Source organism: Pleurodeles waltl, chromosome 6 (genome assembly GCF_031143425.1).
Source record: "Pleurodeles waltl isolate 20211129_DDA chromosome 6, aPleWal1.hap1.20221129, whole genome shotgun sequence".
Taxonomy (NCBI): Eukaryota; Metazoa; Chordata; class Amphibia; order Caudata; family Salamandridae; genus Pleurodeles; species Pleurodeles waltl.
The window spans coordinates 1,050,225,069-1,050,245,017 of NC_090445.1; the positions used below are offsets into that span (position 1 = coordinate 1,050,225,069).

The 19,949-nt window shown below is 42.5% G+C and overlaps 1 protein-coding gene across 23 annotated transcripts in view; it reads left to right on the forward strand.

The window, feature by feature from the left end:
• Positions 1 to 19,949, forward strand: part of KCNAB2 (potassium voltage-gated channel subfamily A regulatory beta subunit 2) — a 961,933-nt gene that overhangs the window by 601,378 nt on the left and 340,606 nt on the right. For all 23 annotated transcript variants that reach the window (XM_069239974.1, XM_069239987.1, XM_069239978.1 and 20 more), the window contains one exon: positions 19,801 to 19,844. In XM_069239974.1, the coding sequence (XP_069096075.1) occupies positions 19,801 to 19,844 (44 nt within the window). The remainder of the gene's footprint in view (positions 1 to 19,800; positions 19,845 to 19,949) is intronic.

The window sequence follows — 19,949 nt, forward strand, 5'->3', positions numbered from 1 at the left end:
CTCTCCTGGAATTCAGAAAGGGGCTCAAGACCTGTCTCTTCCACTGAGTCCAGCAAGTACCCAGTGCCTGGATACCCTTTCGTGTGATTAGCTGCGTTTTACAAATCCTGATTGATTTATAGAGTAAAATTGCTCACCCACCTTTACTACACAGTGTGTAAGATCTAAAAGGGAAAACATTTTAAAAAAGAATCCTGCTTGCTACATTTGTACACAGCCCTACTTGTTTCTGACTGATGTCACTTCCTGTTTTGCTTTCAGTTCCAGTACCCTTTAAAAGCATTTTATTTAGCTAAATCTTTATTTTGGGTGAATGACCTTCAGTCAAAGTTATTTTTCAAAGTGCCCCCTATGATCGGTCTGTTGGTAACAGTTTTTTTTTCTTTCTTGCTGTGTCAGGTGTGGACCTTCTATAGGTAGTTCTTACTTAGTGAAATGGTTCATCTGGTGCTTCCTCATAAGATAAAAACATTATGGTAATGAGCCTACTGAAGAAACCTGCATTGCATTGTTGGGAGGTTTATGAATTCATTTTTCCAAAGGTTATACTGACTATCAAATTTGTTAGGCAATTGTAGTTTTGTAGCAGAGTTTGTCAAGTACTTAGAGATTGCAGCAAAAGTGTGGTGTGCAATACATATCAAGCTTGAAAGAATTCCATCAACTCTTGTAACTCTCCTTAATTGTAATTTTTCTTGCACACAGTTTCATTTTAACAAGATCATTTCATCCCTCCGCCCTGATGGCAAGTACTGTCTGGGTTGTATGTCAGAATATCGTTAGGAAACTATGTCCATTTGGGTGTAGATTATTCACTATTAACTCCAGTCGAGTGATATGTTTGTAAACATCATTTAGGACGTGATAACTTGATCTATTCATCATTAACAACCAGTTGCAAGATATTGCGGATGATGCCCTATGCCCACTGTCGCAGGATGAGCATTCTCATATGATTTGCCACTGCCTAGGTTTTTTATAAGTAGAAGTAGGTGGTTTTACTGATCGACCCATCTAACCACCTTTATTAAACGTGAGGTGACCTTTGTAATCCGAGCACAAAGCGAATATTTTGATATTCCCTGCGTTTTTCAGATGAGAAGTGGAGCGGAAACCGGAATGTACCTCATGTAAAGTAGTGGCAGGATGAAAATGGAATAAAGAAACATGTACATGCCTTTTCTGCTTCCTGGATGCTTTTCGGTTTCATAGTGCAGGACCAGCTGATTATTTTTCATGGTATTGCTCTGGATGTCTGCTGCTCCTTCTAGTGCTTTAGATTATGTTTGCAAAGCCATTTAATTGGACTTGTCTTTCTCATCAAGATCGCAGCTGCTTCTCCAGGAGAACATTTGAAATATTTTTCGTCCTCGTAAAAATGCTGAAATCCCATAATCTTATAGACGTGGTCTGTTTTCACCAAAATTTATATTAGAAAAGAAAAATACAAAACAGAGTATTTGTGGCAGGTATGCATAAAGGTGCACACCATTTGGGGGCGGACGTGTATCTATTGGACGGTGTGTTAACAGAACACGGCAATCATTTAAATATACATGGTTGTTTGCATTTTATTTCCTCTTCCAGTACACATGTATATGATGTTGAAGTTTTGTTTATTCAGTTGTGTATTTGTATAATAGCTAGTGCGGTTTCTGAACGCCGTCATTTTATGTTTTGATAGGTTATTATGTACATCACCCCATCACCACCACTTCAAGGGCTGAAAACAGTACAGGTGTAGACGGGAATACGCTGCACATTATTGATAATAGATTATTTTAAACATACAAATAGGTTGATGTGTAGACGATTTAGGTTTTAATCTTTGGGACATATTGGCGTTAATTCTCAGAAGCTTCACATCTGCGGCCATCAAGTTGTGTTTTTCATACACGTTTGTATTAGTACCATGCCTTTGCATTAGTCGGGCACTACATAATGGTCGACCCTTTTCACTAGCTAGTATTTCTAGTAGTTTGGTGCATCACCAGAAGAGAGCAGCAGCTCACAGTGTAACTTGCTTTCAGAACGACGCCCACCCCTCTCCGGCGTCTTGTCCCCATGGAAGACCTAATTCATCCACTGAGGGTGCTTCCTTTGAACCGATTTTACTGTTTACCCTGCTTTGGATACTCTTAGTCTGCAATATTTTTGCACATTTCATCTCATCACTTGTGCTCAATGCATCTGTGTTCCCTTGTGCACTGCCTCTTCTGAAACCTTCACACAGTCCATCTGTGTAAACCCTGTTTGCTGTTCCTCTCTGTAGACTATTACACATTCCATCTCTGTAATCTTCATGATATTTCCTTTCTATAAACCTGTTCACTTTTATTTTGATTAATCCTTCTGCACAGCTCCTCTCTGTGCCTAGAGCTCCTAATTGTGACTCTTGTGCATAGTTCTACTCTAATTGTGTATAGTACCTCCCTATAGGCCATGTTCACCTTTCTACTTTGTAAATCATGTGTGCCCGCCTTTCTATAACCTTTGTGCACAGTGTTTTTCTTTAAGTTATGTGCACAGTGTTTCTCTTGAACTATTGTTCAGTGCCGTTCTCTGTGATCACTCATACGCTGCCACCATCACCGTTGGATCCTGTAGGTTGCCTTGCCTTTAGCTCCAGCTCCCTGATGCTCTTCTCTTGCTCCAAAAGTAGCTTTTTCTCAGCCAAGGCCCTCTCAGCTTCAGCCTCATCCTTTTCCAAGGCTCTCTCACCCTTGTTTGCCTACACGGCCAGTTTCTTTTCCTCCTTCTCCAGCTTTAGTTTGTCCAAGTCTAGCCTTGGCTTACTTACCTCCCTCCTGTTCTCCAACTCCTCTGGGGTCAGACTCCTGGAAGGCACTGCTTCCTGCATGAGGAGCGATTCCCAGTCCTGGGAGTAGGTACCCCTCCCCCTCTTCAACAGGCTGCTTTCCAAGATCCTTCTGCAGGTCTTGCTTTGATCCTTCCTCATCATCCTCTCGCTCATTCTCATTTGCTGGTGACTGGTGGGCCTCTGCCAATATTCTCAAGGCCTTCTGGAGCTCTGCCTTCCTGGTGCTCCTTTTGGCAGGCAGCCCACGTCTCTTGGCAGAACTTGAGCTCAGTCACAATATGGCTCTACAGGTTGAGAAGCTCAAACGCCATCCGTGCAGGTGGGGCCACAGAGAAACAGAGTGAAATATAGTAGGAATGAATTTAGAAATGACAAAAAGGCCAATCAGGGAGAATTTGAATTTTAAACTGGTCTTAGATATGGGATGATAGGGTCCATCAATTCACTGAATGGCACTGCGCAAACACAAGTCCTACCCTCACTGCTGATCACCATTGTTAGACATTGGTTTACTGGTTGACTGGGGTGTGAACCCTGATCATGCAGCAACCACAGTCCTAGTCAGGGCAAGGCACAAGCAAACCCCATCTTAACCTGTCCGCACCCCCTGGTAGCTTGGTACAAAGCAGTCAGGCATAACTTACGGGCGATGTGTAAAGTATTTGTGCAACACTTAAAACAGTAACACACTGAAAACACCACTTAAAAAATAGAGCTTAAGTGATGGCCAGGTAGTGATCCTGTTCAGTGGACATCCTGAAGTGTAGTGTGAGATTTATGGTCCAGGGGAACTGCTGCACCAATCAGGTGGCCATCCTGTATGCTGTTCATGCCTGGAAATCGGGCTATCAGCCAATGTGCAGCCCAAGTCGGTGACCCTGTAAGCCAGAGGGGACCCAGTGAAGAAAGGCGTTAACACACCAATCAGGCCTTCTGTGTGTGTGGGTGTGTGTATATAATCATATAAAAAAACAAAGATTACAGGGACATTATGGTTATGTTGAGTTTTTACACATTTAAAACCATAGAAATTAAGCAGTTATAGTTATCTCAAGAAACTAACTTGTTTCCTAAGGTAACTGTAATTCCCGCCTCCGCCATGCACAGTTTTCCCGTCAATAATTTTATTGCAAATGTTGCAGCGATGCTACCAGTGCAATAGAATATGTCATGAGTGATGTAATATTTGGGGGTAATTAGCAGTGAATGGCGAGGGCGCGAGCTATGGTTTCTTGAGATAACTTAAACTATAACTGCTGAGTTTCTATGGTTTTATATGTGGAAGTATGCACAGGGCCCCCCTTCCCAGGCCACTTTTGGCCCTGGGGACTCCATCCCTCAGGGCCTGCCAACATCTTTCAGGGGCCAGGGTTATACAGCCTCCCTCCCCAGATTGATTTTGGCCCAGGGGACCCCTTTCCCCAGGTCCTAGCACTGGATTTAATGAGGAGGGGAGCACAAGGCCCCCCTCCCTGGGTCGATTTGGGCCCCAGGGACCCCATTCCCTGGGGCCTGGCGCATGTTCTATGGGGAGGGGGTATGTGGCCCCCTCCCCGGGCTGATTTGGGCTCCAGAGATCCCATCCCCAGGGCCCAACACTGTATTTACAGTGGATGAGGGCAGGTAGCCACCCTACTACTGTATTTATAGTGGAAGGAGGGCATGTAACCCCCCTCACCGGGCCAGTTTGGGCCCTGGGTACCCCGTCTCACGGGACCTGGCCATAATCCAAAGGGGACATGAAGCCCCTAACCCCCCCTCCCCCCGGGTTGATTTCGGCCCCGGGAACCCCATCTCCTGGGGCCTGGCCAATGACCAGAGGAGGAGGGGTGGGCACACGGCCAACCTCCCAAGTCACATTTAAGCTCTGGGATGCCAATCCCCCGGGGCCCCAAAAACAAAGTGTTGGTGACCACTAAGGGAACCCACCACACTACGTTTAGGGGCCGAGGGGGAGCCCTAAGGCCCATGCAACCCAGCCAGCTCCCCCCTCCAGCAGGAGCTGGCATTGTTCACGCCTGCAGGGAGTAGGTAAAAAATGCTGTGAGCGTGCGGGAGCAATCTTTTTATCGGTTTCCCTTCCTGCTTCACTGCAGGCAGGAAAACAGACGAAAGGTCCCCTTCTAGTGGGGCGGGAGCATTTTTCATGCTTCTGCCTGCTGGAAGCAGACTTGGTGCAAGTTTTGAAATTTCTCCCGCCAAGCAAGAGTAAACACTGGAGCAGGCAGGGAAACCGCTATGTCCCAGGGGACGGCTTACCCTGAGCCAACCCTGGGACGAAGGGGGCCCCGGCACGGCCTTTCTACTTATCTGTCCATGCCCCCGGGGGTTGAGATCCCAGTGTCCAAAATCGGCTTGGGGAGGGGACCCATGTGCCTCCTTTTTTCATTAAAGCCAGGCCCGCACATGGACCCACTCCCTGGGCGTAATTGGCCTGGGGAGAGGGGCCATGCATGCCCCCAACAAAAAACAAGGGCGGTGACCGTACTTGTGTTTTTTTTTGTTTTGTATTTTTGCCGCAGATCCTCTGCAAATATGCCACACAATTAATTAAATTAAAAAAAAAATCACCACCAGGCCTAGAGGGGTCAGGATATTCATACCCTGTCCCCTTGTTTTTTATTTTGCCTTCTTCTTGGGACTTGGCTGAGTCCTAGTCCCAAGAAAGCTGCCATAACTTCCTGGAATCATAGCATTGCTGTTGACATGTGGATCCACAGTGGTGGATCTGCGTCTCTAAATATACATAAATCTTATTTCTTTAATGATTTAAAAAATAATGAACAGATTTACACCAAATCACAAAAAAACACTCATTCTGGACCAAGATCTAGCTTTCTGCCAAATGTGGTGTAATGCTGTTCTGCTGTTCAGCTGGTAGTTGTGTCTAAAATCTCGAAGGGAAATTGCATGAGGAAAATGCGTTTTGGTACCCCTCCCCCTTTTTCTCGGCCCTTGCTTGACGAATCACCCTGAAACTTTCCAGCCAGCAGCTGAAGGAAATAGCACACAAATGTTGAAACATTCGTAAAGGTTTGTGGAACGGCGCCAAAGTAATTAGCAAAACAAAAAATGCTTTTTTTATGGAAACTAGATCCTAATTATAACTACCTACTGGTGCCCGCCAGTAGGTAATATATATTTTCTCTCCCTCTCCCCAAATATACTTGTTACAGTTATTTGGATGTGGCTTCCAAAGCCACAGTCTAGACAATCCTTGCAGTGTTCAGTTTGGCCATGTGAGAACTCTGTGGTCTATGAGTACATCTAATACCTTATGTGTAGCTTATGTAGAAGAGCTGGGAGAATCAGACACATTATCATTGTTAGTTGAGCTGTTTGGGGAATTATACCCTCCCCCATTCCAGCTTTTGGTACCACCAGTAACAACTAGGATGAACCTTTGTGAAGACTTAATTGATATTACGCTTATAGGATTTTTATCTGAAATTAGGTACAAAAATAGTTTTATAATTAGCCTATTGATTCTTTCTGTAGGTTTGTTTTGTTAAAGATTTTGAATTTGAAATTAGTAAGGAAAGTCCAAACTAGAGCTGAAGCCCCTGTGACCAGCTAACTCTCTAAAAACCGAGGTTTGTCTATGAAAGTGTTTTTCATAACTTTCTAATGTTATTTTCAGCCACTTGTTGATGCTGACCCTTGGTCTTTCTCTTCTGTTACTCCCACCCAACTGCCACAGATTTCATTGGTTGAGTTAGTGTTCCTAATGAAATCCATGCTTGACTATATCTATTTTTATTGAGTTTGGGACAAAGTACAGCATTGCTTGCTAGGGGTGCCTGCAGTACTGTCTTTTAGCAGCATGTTTTATCAACACTTCATGGTGTTCTAGATCTTATTTTGCTTCTAGAAATGAAAAATGGTTTGGTTCGTATTGTTATTTTGGATATATATAAAAAACACTATAAAACTGAAGGCGTATAGGATACGACCGGATTTAGAGCAGGTACTGGGAGGGAAGGATTATTGTGTGCCGTTATCTCTCTCGGGTCTCTTTGAACCAGTTCTTGGCTTTGATAAAATAATATAATGCTTCCTTTACATGCTGGTGTCAGGTTGCATGCACCTTGTGCGCTGGACATAATGAGAGTGATGCTCTTTTATGTCTCTTAACATCCTCCCCACCCCCATTGACCACATACACAAAAATAGGGGGGGCAGTGGTAGAAGTGCTGAAAGGGGAATGGGATAAGAGAGAAAGCATACATAGGACTCTACCACTCTGTCTTGTCACTTCAGTTGGTCGAGGAGGTCTGCAGGATGTAATGGATGTTTTTAACAGAATTTGTGTTACCAACTGTGTATTTCAATAGGAAATTAGGGAAATTCTGTCATATAGACATATGAAAACCAGGTATTTCAAATACATGTGCATTAACAGTTCTCTGTGTGTTTTAATTTACTCTCATAATTTTCACTAAATGCTCCCTTGTGAAAGATTATAGTTTCTACCAGATGTACTTAAAACTGCAAAATAATAAATATAATTATTATCATGTTGTTCCCTGCTCTTAGCAATCATAAGTGTGTACTAGAACTCTTAATACCTTGTACATGACTTTCTCGTATAAATATGTACAGTTATCAATTTTAAGAGTCCTCTCTGCTTCTTCACAGGTAAGCCTGGTAGAATACAGTCTCCAGGGTTTAAAATTTAAGATAAATGATCAAGAAAATAGTTGAGAGTTAATTTTCATCAAAACACAAGTTTCAAGATACGCTATATAATCTAAATACCCATCACACCAATACTTTAGGAACCAGGAGGTTTTGACAAATGAATTTCGAGATCCACGTAGTGAGGTCCTGGCTGCAACAACATAATAGTAGGAATGCCTAGCAAAGGATACAGTGAACTACTAGGAAGTTATACCCGAGGATCCAAGATGACTGCTATCCACCTAGCGCACGTAGGAGTTAATGTGCTGCTCGATATCATAGTTTAATGGTAACATATTGCAGTGTGGCTCATGAACCACAAGCATAAGCCTAAATTAGGGGTTGCGACCTGTTATGTAATAAGAGCTACTTATGTTCATTGAAAATACCCCTGAGCTATTAATATTATTAGAGCTGTAGTACTAACTATATCAGACAAGGTCATTAGTGACACCCATATGCAAGATTATTAGTAGTAATTACCTTCGTACATCAGGCGCATTTGGGAGCAGTTAGGTTAAAAATGCTTTCTTAATGTTGAATGTCTCTGCATGGGTAATGCATAACAGCCATAGCTGCAGTGGCCCTAGCACCAACTTAATATTAATAATAGTCTCCTCAACACTGTTTGATTTTCTTTTAAATCACTCAAATATTATTGTTAAATATATTTTGGAAATTCAGCTGTTTTTCTCCAAATATCAACTTATAAATTCTGAAAAAACACACATTTTTGTTCCAAATACACACTTTTCAATTTTCCTGTTCATAATTCATCCTAGCTAATTTTTCTAGTTTAGTGGGCTACACACAGGAGAGCTACTTACAGGTAGCTGAGAGGTACCAATAGCTACTCGTGGAAGGAGCCTGGTCTAAAGTTCCAGGGGCCTCCAACCTTTTCTGTAATAAGAGCTACTTGTGTTCAGTGAAAATCCTACAGAGCTACTAATATTATTAGAGATATAGTAATAATCACGTCAGACAAGAATACAGTAATTACCACCATATGCAAGATTTCCAGCAGTGATCACCTCTGTGCATCAGACAGGGCTGCCAGCAGTAATGTAAAAGAATTGCTTTGTCGATATGAAATGCCTTTACATGGGTAATACGGGACAGTCATGCCTGCACTTCCTCTAGTACAAAGTTAATACAAGAGGTAATAGTCTCTCCTACACTTCAATTTTTATCACTCAAAAATCCGTTTTTAAATATATTTTGTAAATTCCGCCATTATACATAACAGCCATAGCTTCAGTGCATCTAGCACCAAGTTAATATCAGCTGTATACTCCTCAACATCGTTTTTCTCTGAACTATGAATTCTGCAAATACACACATTTTTATTTCAAATACATATTTTCAAATTTTAGTATACTTATATTACTTCAACCAAGCCAAAGCTTCTAATTGATTTCACTGGGCTTCACATGGCAGAGCTACTTACAAGTAGCAGGAGAGCTACTAGTAGCTCACAAGCTACTTGTTGGAGAAGCCTGCTAAACAGTGCAGCACAGCCTGAAGACTGCCAGCCTTTCCTTTGCTGAAAGGCACTCAGCGTAAGCAGGTTTATAAACTCTGTCTTCCCTGCACAATAAGTGGTAAGCAGTACATACAGTCCGCTTCTTGAGAGGTGTTCTTGGTTCCCTTAAGGTGAAGCAATTGAAAATGGTGTCTGCATTGACTTTAAGTGGAACTTTGACTCACTGGCAAAGTTATTTAGTACTCTGCAAAATGTGAGCACTTTGTCCAGATCTAGCTAAGTTTTCTTAAATAAAGGTTTTGGTGTGAAGATTCTCCTGCTAAAAATAAGTTATGTTAAGTTTTTCTCTTGCAAAAGTCTACTGTTAGCAAAGTAGCCAAAATGTGACTAACAAAAGCTCTCCTGCGTCATTCATCATTGCATTATTCTCCTAAGAGAAATGCACGTCTTTTTTTATTTGAGTATACATTTAAAGGCTTTATTCATTCAGGGGTTTACATAGTGATAGCAACACAGTTTTTTTTTATCACCCATTTTATTCTGGACTCTCTCTATCGAAAACCTCTGGAAACTGCCTGTGCACTATTACTTTGATGATGGAATTTTGTATATTGTCCCTGCCTTCTGACACTTGAAGACAGCAGGGTCTAACAGCCTTCTTTGCTTTGTTAGTTATGCACATTTTGAAAAGTTGAACTACCAGGCAGAGAGCACACTTTTTCTCAGAACTTTCTCTTGAACAACAGTCTGTCAAAACCGGTTTTAGTGCCCGATCCGCTTTGTTTTCTTTATGTTTATCTTCGGGTTGCAAACTTTAAGGATCCAGCACTACTGCCTCTTTCCACTAGCTGCCAACCATTCGTGTACATCTGCCCGGCATTGAGCATGTGTCCTGTTGAGAATATCTGTAAGCGATTTAGTGCAACCTTCTCATTTTGCCCGTGAAACTTATCAGCTGTTATAGAGGAAAGAAATTCACTCAACTCACTGCACTCCACAACAAACCGAATCAGACTGTAATTGAAATTAAATGAAATCTCAGACACTGGGTTGAAAGTCACTCATATTACTGAAGGCACTGCAAAGCCTTACCCAAGACCGATTGTACACAATACAAACAACAATGTGACCATTATAAAGAGTTCTCATCAATACACAAAAAATACACACAATTCCGCAGAAAATCTGCAAAAAATGCACTTTTTAGTAATTTGCTGTCCTCGGTTGGGCAGTTTTATGGGACTGATCATCCTTATAGTGCACTGACATTGGCATGCATAAACATGAAAATAAATCTTTGGGGGTTTCAATGAATTTCCGTGTTTTATTATTAGATACAAAGAAACCAAAAAACTAAAACCCAGCCATCAACACTGTAAAGATCGTATATAGGGGCAATTAGGCCCTACTTCTTTGCCCTTTTCTGTGTTAATAGCCAATTCCCCCAAAACACCCCTCACTTCTCTGGTTGGTGCAGCCCACTGGGTCTCCCAAATGGTATTGGTTAAAGGAATCACTTTAGTGTCCCTGTAGTAAGATCCGCAGCTAAAGATATGCTGAATATCCACAGCAAAATACATAACACTGATGTTTTAAATATGCCTTCCAGGTTTCTTATCTGAGAACACCATACATTCGTGTTCTTCTCTCCAAATTCCTAATTATAATTAGTTTGCTTTTGGCTTAGTTACTTATAGGTTAGTTCTGTTTCATTTCCTTGTTGAGGAACTTGAAAAGGTCCCTTCTTCTCTTCCGGTAATGCTGATTATTAAATAGTTGTTGCTTAATTGTGTATAATCTGAAAACTCACTGAAATGTGTCAGTATAACAATAGTGAACTAGCTACAACTTGTTAAGATCCTATTTCCGTATTCAGTTATAGCGTCATTTTAACTGTTGTTTTTTTCACTGTATTTAAAAAAAAAAAATTATATTGAAGTATGATCACATGCCCAAACCCCTTCGGCAACCTGCGGCCTCCCCCACCACTTCATAATACGTATACAATGTAATTTAGACCAATATGCTATATATATATATGCCATTATGTGATTATAGTTTGGTCCGAGTTTCCGTAGGAAAGGCATTTTTTATTTCTTTACTAATTTTAACAAAGCCTGATCGATCTGTCTATCTATATGTGAAGTTATTGTTATTCATATTGATTCACGTGGCTTAGATTTTGCATCTATTGCTCAAGTTCATCAGGCTTTTTCTCACCTTGCCATAAAGAAACTATCATGTAGGTTTTTGTTCCTCTGTATAGTTTGATTGTTTTTCATCACTACGACTGTGTGTGTGCAGGGGGCAGCAAAAAAAGCACATTTCACTTCCCACAGTTTTTAGCCATAAAGTTAACTTTTTACGACTTTCACTCAGTTAATTTTTGTGATCATTTAATGATTTCTGTTTCCAGCTAAAATGATCCTAATTTATAGGCTATTGAAGTCACTGAACAAAACAGAGGATCCTCAGACATAGCAGGAAAGACATCTTATCCTTTCATCTTCGTTTTTCTTAGATCTCTATGTAATGAGGTAAACAGTGATTCAAGATTACAGTAAAGACATTGTCACAGACGTGCTTTTAAAATTGCTTTTTTGTCGTCTTTAGTTTTACCTTTGGAAGGATAGCATTTTCAAACCAATGTTTGTCTGTTTTTTGTAAAGATTTGTATTTCTCAGAATCTAATCGGGAAATCACAGGTCGAAGAGATAATGCTCTAATTTTCTTTAAGATAAAACTAGGTACATGCTGTTCTTAAAATGAAACAAGGCCCTGAAGATTGTTACATGGTTTTATGTAGGTAAATGATACTACGGTGGCTAGAACCCATAAGCCATAGCTCATATTCTTCATGTGACCAAAACAAATTCAATCCAACAATCAGCACTGTAAAGATAGAATATAGTTATGGGCCCCATCTCTGTGTATAGCCAGCCCCCAAATCCAAAAACAACCCTCACCCCTCCGGTTGGTGCAGCTCACTAGATCTCTCAAATGGTGGTGATTACAGGCTGGGAATCATTGCAGCGTCCCTCCTGTAAGATCAGCAGCTAAAGGCATGCTGAATATCAACAGCAAAAGACACAGATGATACAGGCTGGGTTGAAGTAAAATTTCGGCCTGTGGCTCGGAGAGCAGTAGCAGGTGCCACAGTTGCAGGCTGTTGACGAGCCTTCCACTCCTCAGTCTTCCTCCAGCACACTGACAGAAACTTCATCCCCGAGTAGCAGCTGCAGCAAAAGCTGTTCCACAATTACCCTTGGAAAAAGCCATAGTCTGATTAGAAGGCTCCGTTTATTCTGTACCCTCCTCAGGGTGATTAAAGGGTCTGTCCAGCCAATCCCTGAGCGGGAAGGAGACTGCCAACCCATGGATTTTATGTTCATCTCAGAAAGAGCCCACATCAGTTGTGGACTGTCACAAGGATATCACCCACACACACAAACTGAAGACCAGTGTGAGCCTACCACCTGTCTTTTTCTCCCCTTTACCCATGACAGGGCTTGGTTATATAACTGGTAGCAGCAAAACACACATGCACCACCTCCCTTCACGCGAAATACCAGCATAGACATCAATAGTACAAGCTTTCCAGAGGGTGCGTGAAAGTGTGTTGTGATTATCAGAATCATAGAGGAGCTTCTTGAGGGAAAGTAAGAGAAAAGACGGTTGAAATTTTAAAATAAATCATAGTAATGCCTGAGATTACCATTTTTTTAAACGGTCCATTCCGGAAAGTGATTTTCCCTTCCAGAGGAATGTTTGATAGGTTGCGCTCTTAAGACCGATTCAAGCCACTAAGTAATAGGTCACTCCAATGATACGCAGTGTTTGCTTAAGGGATGTAATGGAGTTTTTTTAACACATGTCATGGTCCAAGCTTTGCAGAGAAAGAGGATTAGAGGCCTACACAACATAAATTGTGGATGTTTAGCTGTCATTAATGTGAAGTATTCCACTATTCTAGTCAAAGCAAGCTTTCCTCATGTTGTCTACGTGATGTCACTTAGAACCCCACTGTGGAAAGCAGCCCCTTTATGAAGAGTAACGCATATATAATTCTGCATGATCTACTATAGGCAAAACGACATTACAGAAATATATTTCACCCAATATTGCACTCTTTTATCGATGATGATAAGGTCATCTCTGACCATACAATGAGCCAGAACCAGCCCCCGCTCCCTGAAATGTAGATGCAGTTTGGACATCAAACACGTGTCAATGACAGAAGACTGCTTTTGATATATAAATATTATTAGATTCCTAGTAATTCAGCAGTGAACGTTTATTCCCACAATGATATTCATTTAGATGCAGATCACCTTACCAGTGGTAAGCAGTACTGTTTCACGACAGTGTTTTGCGTAATTCCGATTACTGCTGCTCTTAGCATTATTCTACAGGGTGCGAATTTACCTCTGGTGGTAGCCTCTCCCATTATTTCTGAAAATAAAAAAAACACTTAAATTGTGCAAGAGTACACAGCATCTCTTTCTGCCAGCTTTCGGAGTTAGAAGGGAACAGATGAAGGGCTGTATGACAGCAAATATAGCCCTTAGGTATTAACACATTTCCCCAAATAACTCATAAGTTTAATTTATTGTCTTAATTGTCACTCTCATTTGCTTTCTCTTTATATGATATCAAATTGCTCAGTACTGGGGCGTGGATGAAAACTATTCAAGTGAAATTTGTTTCCTTACTGTAACACCATGCCAGTAATGTGCAAACACGTTAGACCCTAGGAAATAACTCGGTGGGGCCAGATTTATTGGTTGTAAAACCACACAGAATTTCCAGTTCTTTGTAACACATAGATCATATTCTTTGAGAAGGTAGTAAATATTTGCTGCAGCTTCTCTGTGGGGTGACATCTCCGATAGAACTAAGTAAAGAAAATATGAAAAGACGTGACCATTTTTTATTTTCAAATCAGAAAGGCCACCAGCAATACACTGTGTGTAAAAATAATAATAAAATAAAATAGGATCTCAAAGGCGGCTATAGATGCTGTAAGTTGAGGTAGCAGGTGGTGTAGGAGGCTGGACTGGCTTGTAGTGAGTACCAAGGGGTACTTACACCTTGCACCAGGCCCAGGTATCCCTTATTAGTGTATAGGGGTGTCTAGCAGCTTAGGCTGATAGAAAAGGTAGCTTAGCAGAGCAGCTTAGGCTGAACTAGGAGACGAGTGAAGCTCCTACAGTACCACTAGTGTCATATGCACAATAGCATAAGAAAACACAATACACAGATATACTAAAAATAAAGGTACTTTATTTTTATGACAATATGCCAAAAGTATCTCAGTGAGTACCCTCAGTATGAGGATAGCAAATATACACAAGATATATGTACACAATACAAAAATATGCAGTAATAGCAATAGAAAACAGTGCAAACAATGTATAGTCACAATAGAATGCAATGGGGGCACATAGGGATAGGGGCAACACAAACCATATACTCTAGAAGTGGAATGCGAACCACGAATGGACCCCAAACCTATGTGACCTTGTAGAGGGTCGCTGGGACTGTAAGAAAACAGTGAGGGTTAGAAAAATAGCCCACCCCAAGACCCTGAAAAGTAAGTGCAAAGTGCACCTAAGTTCCCCAAAGAGCACAGAAGTCGTGATAGGGGAATTCTGCAGGAAAGACCAACACCAGCAATGCAACAACGATGGATTTCCAGACAAGGGTACCTGTGGAACAAGGGGACCAAGCCCAAAAGTCACGATCAAGTTGGGAGTGGGCAGATGCCCAGGAAATGCCAGCTGTGGATGCATAGAAGCTGCCACCGGATGGTAGAAGCTGAGGATTCTGCACGAACGACAAGGGCTAGAAACTTCCCCTTTGGAGGATGGATGTCCCACGTCGTGAAGAGTCGTGCAGAAGTGTTTTCCCGCAGAAAGACCGCAAACAAGCCTTGCTAGCTGCAAAGCTCGCGGTTAGAGTTTTTGGATGCTGTTGTGGCCCAGGAGGGACCAGGATGTCACCAATTGCGTCAGGGGAGAGAGGGGGCGCCCAGCAAGACAAGGAGCCCTCTCAGAAGCAGGCAGCACCCGCAGAAGTGCCGGAACAGGCACTACGAAGTGGAGTGAAACGGTGCTCACCTGAAGTTGCACAAGGGAGTCCCACGCCGCTGGAGGACAACTCAGGAGGTCGTGCAATGCAGGTTAGAGTGCCGTGGACCCAAGCTTGGCTGTGCACAAAGGAAATCTTCGTGGAGTGCACAGGAGCCGGAGTAGCTGCAAAACACGCGGTTCCCAGCAATGCAGTCTGGCGTGGGGAGGCAAGGACTTATCTCCACCAAACTTGGACTGAAGAGTCACTGGACTGTGGGAGTCACTTGGACAGAGTTGCTGAGTTCAAGGGACCTCGCTCGTCATGCTGAGAGGAGACCCAGAGGACCGGTGATGCAGTTCTTTGGTGCCTGCGGTTGCAGGGGGAAGATTCCGGCGACCCACGGGAGATTTCTTCAGAGCTTCTAGTGCAGAGAGGAGGCAGACTACCCCCACAGCATGCACCACCAGGAAAACAGTCGAGAAGGCGGCTGGATCAGTGTTACAGTGTCGCAGTAGTCGGCGTTGCTACTTTGTTGCAGTTTTGCAGGCTTCCAGCGCGGTCAGCAGTCGATTCCTTGGCAGAAGGTGAAGAGAGAGATGCAGAGGAACTCCGATGAGCTCTTGCATTCGTTATCTAAGGAATTCCCCAAAGCAGAGACCCTAAATAGCCAGAAAAGAGGGTTTGGCTACTTAGGAGAGAGGATAGGCTAGCAACACCTGAAGGAGCCTGTCAGAAGGAGTCTCTGACGTCACCTGCTGGCCCTGGCCACTCAGAGCAGTCCAGTGTGCCAGCAGCACCTTTGTTTCCAAGATGGCAGAGGTCTGGAGCACACTGGAGGAGCTCTAGGCACCTCCCAGGGGAGGTGCAGGTCAGGGGAGTGGTCACTCCCCTGTCCTTTGTCCAGTTTTGCGCCAGAGCAGGGCTGAGGGATCCCTGAACCGGTGTAGACTGGCTTATGCAGAGATGGGCACCATCTGTGCCCATCAAAGCATTTCCAGAGGCTGGGGGAGGCTCCTCCTCCCCAGCCCTGACACCTTATTCCAAAGGGAGAGGGTGTAACACCCTCTCTCTGAGGAGGTCCTTTGTTCTGCCTTCCTGGGCCAAGCCTGGCTGGACCCCAGGAGGGAAGAAACCTGTCTGAGGGGTTGGCAGCAGCAGCAGCTGCAGTGAAACCCCGGGAAAGGCAGATTGGCAGTACCCGGGTCTGTGCTAGAGACCCGGGGAATCATGGGATTATCTCCCCAATACCAGGATGGCATTGGTGGGGCAATTCCATGATATTAGACATGTTACATGGCCATATTCGGAGTTACCATTGTGAAGCTACACATAGGTAGTGACCTATATGTGGTGCACGCGTGTAATGGTGTCCCCGCACTCACAAAGTCCGGGGAATTGGCCCTGAACAATGTGGGGGCACCTTGGCTAGTGCCAGGGTGCCCACACACTAAGTAACTTAGCACCCAACCTTTACCAGGTAAAGGTTAGACATATAGGTGACTTATAAGTTACTTAAGTGCAGTGTAAAATGGCTGTGAAATAACGTGGACGTTATTTCACTCAGGCTGCAGAGGCAGGCCTGTGTAAGAATTGTTAGAGCTCCCTATGGGTGGCAAAAGAAATGCTGCAGCCCATAGGGATCTCCTGGAACCCCAAAACCCTGGGTACCTCAGTACCATATACTAGGGAATTATAAGGGTGTTCCAGTATGCCAATGTAAATTGGTAAAATTGGTAACTAGCCTGTTAGTGACAATTTGGAAAGAAATGAGAGAGCATAACCACTGAGGTTCTGATTAGCAGAGCCTCAGTGAGACAGTTAGTCATAACACAGGTAACACATACAGGGCACACTTATGAGCACTGGGGCCCTGGCTGGCAGGGTCCCAGTGGCACATACAACTAAAACAACATATATACAGTGAAATATGAGGGTAACATGCCAGGCAAGATGGTACTTTCCTACAGGTGGGGAGTGGGGTGGTACGGTAAGGGAAACCAAGTGCATAAGGATGTGAGCAAGGTGGGGGATGGGTAGAGGCATGAGCAAGAGAAACAGACTGGGGCGAAGCACACAGATGAGAGCAACAAGGAGGGTGCGGAAGGAGAGAAGCACATATGGCGAGAGTACGACACAGAGTGAGGGATAGAAAGATTAGCATGGGGCAAGCAAAGCACATGAGAAAGACAGCCAGAGAAAACATGCATTCTCATGGGGTGAGTAAGCAAAAAAGAAAAAAGTAGTTCCCCACAAGTGAGCAGTGGAAGGACACAAGAGGATTTGCTCTAGAGAAGGAGCAAACGCAGGGTAGACAAGGCAAGCCATAGAATAAGAAGCAAGTGGAATGGGTGTGCTTTAAAGAACACTGTATGTTTTTGGTACACTGAAAGCAGGTCTTTTGCTTGACCTAAAATGGCATTGCTAGTTCCCAGATACCTATTGTGATCTGTTTTTCTGTATAGCATGTCAAATAAAATTGAAGACACCTGTGAACAATTGCTAGTCAAGCATTATTGTATCTGGATTCATACCAATGGAAAAAACTTTGTAGTACCGTCCCTCTATATAGATAGTTGCAGTTAGTGTATTTTGGGAATTTGATATGCATATTTTTGTATTACACCTGTCTACCTTCGTTTACACTTCTAGTCTTACCATTATGTTTGTCTACTTATCTTAATCAATTTTTTTTCTCTCCCTTTTTACCTTATTCATTTGCATTTTACATGCGTTAAAGGGTGGAAGTTTGCTTTATGTTGGGCAAACTCTTTGCGAGCACATTAATTGAAAAGTTAAGAATGTGCTAATTAACTGCCCATATATGACTGCTGTGGAGCAACCACCAGAAAAACAGTTCATCCAAAATGCTGTCAACAAGCAGAGCAGGAACAGCTGGTGGATGGGGAAGAGGACATGGAAAGAGGTTCATTAAAGAGAGTGAAGAGTAAATGAGCTATAGATTAATGTGATCATAGCATTATTGACGTTACAGGTGGGCAGTGGCTCTAGTTACAGTCTTTAACCTCCTTGTTAACTCTTGTGGCTACGGCCATTAGTTGGCCAACAGCTAGTGTTAATGACTTGCTCGGCAACCATGAGTGACATTAGCACATGGAATGGTTGGCGCCATATTAAGGATGATGAGGAAATGAAAAGCTATAATTAGTTATATAAGTCCTCTGACCCAACATTTCATTGTTCCACCTCTCCTTTTCTGGAACATTTCGCTGTTGATGAGGCAGTTGTCCAGTAGTGTTCTAGACCTGCATCCATGCTGTGATACTCAGTATATCCTATTATTCCCATGGAGCATCCATGTAATAAATGATATAATTCTGAGTGTGAGATAGTGGGCCATACATAACTTCAATTCAGAAGGAAGTGTTTTAAAAGAGGAATTTTTACTTTTAAAATGCATTCCTCTCCTTTACATGACTCACAATGAAAGCCAGGGTGCTCCTGCAAATCTGACAGGTGTAGATTTTCGAGGAGTATTGTAAGTCTCAAAATGAACTTGTGAATTTTCCACTAAGTGTAAAATCGTCATGATTAATTCTACATACTGTGGCATTTTTCCCTTTTGAGAAACTCATTGCGACACCTTGGAATAATTTACCCCTGTCTTGGACATGAGTAAATTGCACGTGTTTCCAGGGTGGGAAACTAATCGCAAAATGCAAACTACTATAAAGGCTTTGATTTCTGTTCATGGTTTGATGTGATGGTTTTATTGCATCGGGTATTAAAGCCGCTGGAAACTAACTGCAGAATGTTTGTGAATACCCACAAATTTATGAGCTTGTTATTGTTTACCTTCTTTTGCATGGTTTCAGAAATTGATATACACTACCTATTGGGTCACAAACTGTAAATTTACAAAGGTGGCAAATCCACAATAATGGCACATTTTCCACTATTTTTATGCCTTTCTTAAAATTGACGTATTACATAAATCCTAATTCAGTGACTTAGGATGTTGAAATTTTCATTATATATATAGCTTTTCTGTGCAGTGTGCTAAAATGTTTAGAAATGATGCACATTTTCTCATATATGTGATTTAATGTAATTTTGTAGACAGCCTCCAAAATCTATCTATACCTGTTGTTAAAGGTTCCAATAGCTAGTTATTTGTTTGACTCTCAGACTGCAGTTGCCATTTCCGAGGACAATACTGGTCAATAAAGGTCCTCTCCCTAAGTGATGGGCCTGAGCCATAGGTGGGGTCATAGAGCTGGGGGGGGGCTTTAATGAATAGTATGACCCAATTCACAAGGGCTAAAATGCTATTAGAGGACTGTTTTATCAGCGGTTGGAATGTTCCAAGTTAAAATGGGAGAAAGAGAAAGACAAAATTGGCCTGTTAGAACAGCACAGCTCTACCAGACATTGGAGGCCTTCTGCCATGCCATTGTCATTGTTTTCAGTGGAGTCCTCAGCATTCCACTTGGCTCCTGTACTGTTACACAAATAAAACTCCCAACCGTAATAGTAAAAGAAACACCCGAAAATACTAACGACAGTGTTGGAAATACGGACAAGATTTGAGAAATTGTGGAACTCTTCACCAGAGCCTTAGTTTGTGATCGAAGACCAGGAATGTGTCTTGTGCTTATATATTAAGATGCTTCTGAATTCTAACTGCAGTAAAACATGCAGATACAACACTAACGTTGTTATTAATTAAAGCATAATGTGTCCCCTTGTTTCCATGGTTCCTTAATAGTGTTGTTCTGTTTTTCAGAAATCTCGGAAAGTCCGGACTAAGAGTGTCTTGTCTGGGTTTAGGTAAGTCAATCTAAACACAACTGTTTCTTAGATCATGTCATTATAGACCCCATCAAATTAATAAGGGGGCTCCGTTAACTCAGGGTATGTGGTATTAATGTGGAT